This window comes from Copadichromis virginalis, linkage group LG7 (genome assembly GCF_057382275.1).
Source record: "Copadichromis virginalis isolate Kocher_CV1m ecotype Utaka linkage group LG7, C_Virginalis_male_GT1.1, whole genome shotgun sequence".
NCBI lineage: Eukaryota > Metazoa > Chordata > Actinopteri > Cichliformes > Cichlidae > Copadichromis > Copadichromis virginalis.
In genome coordinates this window covers 4,802,337-4,808,336 of record NC_140624.1, presented here as the reverse complement: position 1 = coordinate 4,808,336, position 6,000 = coordinate 4,802,337, and the positions used below count along the sequence as shown (strand labels likewise).

Genomic DNA, 6,000 nt, shown 5'->3' with positions numbered 1-6,000 from the left:
TGGGGAGGGAAAGGAAGAGCAATCAGGGTGACAGTCTTAATTTGAACTCTGGTGTGCATAACGCCATAACGCTAGAGGCAAAGACGCTACTCAGCACAGCCCGTCGTAAAGCAGTCATGTTTACACAGTTTAACAGCCCAGATCCTCGGATTTGCATTCATATAGGTGCATTTTCAGTTTATTTTGTCTCTCTGCGCCATGAGTGCGAGCAGCTCAGAAATGTAATGCCTGATAAGAAGAGTAATCTAAAGTTCAGAGAAGACTTGTGAACGGACTGAACACATGGGAGTGCTGCATGGATAATTCCTCATAACTTGTGCGCCAGTGTTCTCGAGCAAGGCACCTCTAACTGCCGTGTTTGAAGACCGCTGTTTATTTAGCGTCTAGGGAAATGGTGGATCTGCTTTCTATCGACTTTCTCTGGACAGGAAGCACGAGTGATTATCCTTCAGTCGAGAGAGCGGATTTATGTGGCACACCGCTCGGACGGCTGCGCGTGCTCACGCTGTGCCGCCGTGCAGAGGTTTGAGGCAGAGACCCTCCTGACCATCACACAGGGTGGGGTGCACCGAGGAGCTCCGTCCCCGTGCGCCGCCACGCCCCCGCGCTTGGCGCTGTCCGGTGCTCTAGTGCTGAACGCTGGGTGCGAACACAACAAACTGCCTGCAGCGCTGTGGGCTGCCTGCACGCTGCCGTGTTACATGGAGCCGAAAGGCGGATCTCCCAGGATGAAACAGCTTAAAGTTCAGAGGGCTCTCCTGGAAGGACCGCACCGTGGATGGCTATGAAGGAAATGTTTCTCAAGTGTGTTTCCTTTCTTTTTTAAGGATTTCCTACCAACCCCTCTGAGACACTCGGGGGTACATAACTTGCCACCAACATGATTTGGGGTGTTTTGTTATGCTGCCTTCTGACGCCAGCTGCTGGATATGAAGCACAGGAGCGACTGCCTTTCTTCCACGGGCATGTTTTTGAGAACTCACCGCCGTGTTCTAAAGTAAACGGACTGATTATTCCGGTGAGGCGCATCACCGCGCAAAAATGGTGCCCGGTCTCCGGAACGCACTTCAAACTGTATGGAAACGGCAGTGAAGCTTTCCGAGCCTTCGCTCACCACAAGCGGGGAAGTGTATTGCTCAGAACTTCCAGGGTTTTAGACAGAGAGACTCGCTCAGAATACCTGCTGAGCTTAGGTCTGTGCTGCCAGACCTGCGCACCTGGGTCTATCGTCTTCGATGTTGCGTCGGTAAAAGTGGACGTTTTGGATACCAACGATCACAAACCGACTTTTCGCAGTGCAGACAACATTCACATAAGTTTACATGACACCACTGCCCTCCGTAGTGTAGTTTACAGGCTGGAGGCTGTCGACGCAGACAGCGGAAAAAACGCAGAGTTGACGTATATCTCTGTCCCCCAAAATGGCAGTTTCTATGTTGTCCCGAAAACAGGCGAAGTTTTACTGGTCGACTCAATCCTGGGGCTCCCTTCTAAAGTCAAATTCTGCGTTTATGCCAGAGACCACGGATGGCCCCCTCTGACCAGTAAGGCTGTGTTGGTTACTGTCGCTCCACAGCGGTGGGCGACGCGTCCTGCTGAATTAGCGGGGACAGCGAGGGCAGGGCGTTCGCCGAGGGCATTACTTGACCCTGGCTCCGTGGTTTCTCTTAACGTGTCCGAAGACGCCAGCATCGGCTCGGTCATAACGAGCTTGAGTCCCACCAGATTTCAATCAGCCAGCTACGAGTTGATTTACCCGGAGTCAGAGAGCTCTCCGGTCAGCGTGGGCCGCGACAGCGGAGATATCACAATAACCAGGAGGCTGGATAGGGAGGCAGAGCCGTTCGTGGAGCTCACTGTAAAGATTCAAGATAAAAGAGGTGCGTTGATTATTCTTCTGTTAATCGGCGCTAAACTTAGGCCATGTTTCTCTCCCACCCCCCTTTCTGTTGACTGTAATTATTTCCATTGTGGTGATAATGCCCTATTTAAACGGAATGCTTGCACATTATAAGCACATGGTAAAACTGTGCCGCCATCTGGACCCGCTCACCCCTCATCAGAGGAGCCCCCTGAATAGGCCTGACATCTGGAGTGCATTCATTCAGGGCGGTAGGTGTAGCTGCAGCCTATAGGCTTATTCCACAGGTGTGCCACATGGCATCTATACATCCAGAATCCCCATTAGTGACACACTCAGTGGAGACATTGTTAGATGGCTCTTCCAGTTATTTTGATATGGATACGATATTTAAATAATGGTGAGCGATATGGGGCACACTTGTGGCAACGAGAAGAAGAGTATTTTTTAGGTTAAAGATTTATTTTACTTAATTTTTTTTAAACTGACTGAATCACATCCTTGATTGACATAGTTTGTGACTGTGAAGATGTTTTCCGAGCTAATCCTTGCAGAGTGGCAAATCACAGCGACCCTCACTCTCTCATCTACTCACATTACCCCTCTAATCCTCCTCTCATTCACTCTCTAGTCCCAGGGATTTGAAGAAGCTCTGCTACAGTCAGGAAACCTTTCAAATATCGGAGGGAAGGTGAAAGTCGTGTGTGCATCAGATATTCGAGTTCTGTTTTGCTGCTCCAAAAGTTTACCGTCGAGCTTAAAAACAAGTAAAAAAAATAAAATAAAATAAGGGGATCAAATTGATTTGCTTTGTAATTGAGCTGCACAGTGAGCAGGAAACAGTTTGCACTGTTTTCATTTGAATTGCCTGCTGCTGCTTCATTGCACAGCATGTTCTGGATGGTAATTGCATGGCTGATTGGGACACATTCTTGTAAAGGGTGTCTGCAGTTTTTTTTATTCCCCCACCAGAACAAGCAAAAACAGTCAGAAATCTGATGCGTAACAGAATTCAGCCGCTCCAGTCTGACAGATATTCAGATCTTCCTCCATTTTACCTCTCTCACCTGCAAAACTCTCCTCTCCTGATCAAAGGCATGGCATGTCCTATATCCTGTGACTACAGCTTGCCAGACAGAATCCTGACGGCAGTCTGGGAGGACAGGCCTTTCTTCTGCTCGTCTCACTCCCAATCCTTGCATACACACATCTCTGATAGAATGAGTCCATTTTTTATTTTTAGAGGTTTCACCTAATATCCCGTGTGGTTTTGCATTAGGATCTGCTTTGGTACTGCAGCAAATTAGTGCTGTGTCTCAAAGTTAAAGGAGAGTGCTCTTGGAGACATTAGAGAAAGAAGGAGTGAGATGTTTTCTAAATTGTGTTTCTCTCTTCCTATATGTTTGTGTGCAATTATGAGGCTGGATAGTCACACGAAGACTGACCTCAGGCACAAAAACAACATTTTTAATGAGGCCCCATGCGTTGTGTCATCTTGAGTTATTTTACTTATTGAACTCTCCGTGGCACTGAGCCATCCGTGGCGCTGATGGTCACCTGCTGAATGTCAAATAGAAAGCTGTCAGACAGCAGTCTAATAAACAGATCAAACAGCATTCCAGGAAGGAACATTTAACGCTCACCTTAAAAAGAAAGAAAGAAAATGTCCGTGATGTGGAAAAATAATCAACAGCATTCTCAGATGGCCCCGCCCCTCCCTGAGCCTGGTTCTGCCGGAGGTTTCTTCCTGTTAAAAGGGAGTTTTTCCTTCCCACTGTCGCCAAAGTGCTGCTCATAGAGGGTCATATGATTGTTGGGTTTTTCCTCTGTATCTATTATTGTGCGATCTACTGTACAATATAAAGCGCCTTGAGGCGACTGTTGTGATTTGGCGCTATATAAATAAATTTGAATTGAATTGAATTGAAAAACAAGGCCATGGAGATAAATCCTAGAGCTTGAAAATGCATTTTAACAAACTGTACAAAGATAAAGTTCTGCATTACTTTTATAATGATGCAGGTTGCTCGTTGCAGCTGCAACAATGTGGGATTCCACTCTCTTGTTGTAAGTTTGTGCATGGCCTCAGTTCCTGTATATGGCTGTAACAGTACTCGTGAAAAAAATCAAGCCTCTGTTCATTTTGAGCAACACTACTGATGTTTCCGTCTTGTATTTTTAACCACTACTTCTATTCCCATTGCTACCATAAGCCATTGCTCGCAGATTAAATGTGTGATTTATTTATTGTTTTTACAGCTTAATGCACGCTTCGGTGGATGATTCCAAGAACACACAGGTTAAAGTCCATGTGGGACAATAAGTACTCTCTGTAATTAGCGGGGGAATGCAGATTTTCTAAATGTGTAGTGAATGTGTCCATTAACTAGTTAATGTGGCCATGAAATGCTAATCACACTGGTGTAAGGCTTTCTTATGTTAATGGGTTTGCTGTGGGTACTGCCTTATGATTAGAGTCATCAGAAGAGCTGTTATTAGTGCTGTTGAAAAAGGAGATAAAAAGTCTAGTTTGACACTCTGGTTGCATCAATGCCACAGCCTTTTTGTTGTAAAATGTGTAAAATGCTGCTGTTTTACTTTGGCAGTGCTGGGATTTTGTTTTAGTCTGGATGGGCAGACAGACTACTGGAAATAATGACACCTATTGCTTCCTTACTGGGTCTTATCAGTCATAAAAAATAAACCAGAACATTAAAGCTAGGCTCAGATACCTTTTGTGATTTCATCCTTCTTGTGCAGGTATTCCTTTCTCAATGTCACGGCTTTCCTTTGCCAGTGGAGGATTTTTCGGTCATGATCTAATACGTCACTGCATTTTCTTTGGAACAACAGCCTGTCTGTGTTCTTACACCAGCCTGACCACCTTATACTCGTGTATTACCTTCAGTAACAGTTCCACCTTCCCAGATGTCAAAGCAAAGAAATCTCCAGCATTTTTGTAATTGTTCTTCCTTCATAGCATTTTCAAAGAGCAAGCAAAAACTCTGTGTACTCTGTGTATGACCAGTACACAGATCGCATGATAGTCTATGTGTTGTAAGGCATACTTGCAGTGATTCATTTGTTTGTTTGTTTTTTTAACCAGGACTATAGCGCTCCTCTGGATGGAGATCCTTTTCATTTTATGAAATGATAATGAAAATGCATCTCGGATAAATTATTCTGGCACACTGCAGATTAGGGGAACAGTGTTTCTTGATTACTCTCAGCAGGGGTCCATCCTCACGTACATATTTACCCAGAAGAGCATCCGCTTACCAAAAACTCAGCCTTTGCTCCATGCATGAGTCTACGACATGAAATGTTTGAACACTAAGCATTCTGCTTGAGTTTTTGCAGTGATGGGAAAATGTTTTACTTGGATTAAAGTTGAATATTGTTTTAATTTGAGATTATCATGTAAAAAATTTTTACTTCAGGATATAATTCGGAACTGCTGTTTGTCATCCAGGAATATGATGACAGGGTTTTTGTCAGTAGCCCACTAATAGCCCACTTGGGGAACTTGTAGGGAACTTGTAGTGCAGATTACAATTAATCAGAGATACTTGTGATCTCCACTCAGGGAAACCCAGGGAAGTGCTAAGGCTTAACTTATATACCTAGTTGTTTATCTGTTCATTTATATGCACGAGTTACTGTAAGGTAAATCATTCACTGCTCTTTCCTTCTCGCACCAGCAGCAAATCTACATAGCTTTGTTGTTCTGGCTTTGCCACACAGTGCCGCACATTGTGCCACGTTAACAAAGTACCAACATCTTTTCGGGTGGAAACCCATTGATCATAACTGGAATGCTGTTGAGTCTCATGAACTCGATTGAAATTACCCTACTGATATGTAGTGCTGTGATCCCATCTCATATAATTAGTCATTGCTGTGATTGGTATTTTCTGCAACAAAAGTTAATGTAATCATCCAACATACTGTCGTGTCTGACTGCTTCCATTTTTAACAAGTTGGGACTTGTTTATTACTCTTGCTGATTTCTGAAGAAATGTCCTCGTATTACGTACCACCATCGTAGCGCCGTGGTTCATTACACCACTTACTTTTTTAATTACACCCGCAAAGTTAGGAATTACTTTCTGTTTTGTAAAAGTAAACAATCAGAAAAG

The 6,000-nt window shown here is 44.4% G+C and overlaps 1 protein-coding gene across 1 annotated transcript in view; it reads left to right on the top strand.

Annotated features, from left to right (window-relative positions):
- Window positions 1-675: 675 nt before the first annotated feature.
- Window positions 676-6,000, top strand: part of LOC146704252 (neural-cadherin-like) — a 114,625-nt gene continuing 109,300 nt past the window's right edge. Inside the window, exon 1 of the mRNA XM_085461273.1 lies at window positions 676-1,880. Within this exon, the coding sequence (XP_085317399.1) occupies window positions 881-1,880 (1,000 nt within the window). The 5' untranslated portion in view covers window positions 676-880. The remainder of the gene's footprint in view (window positions 1,881-6,000) is intronic.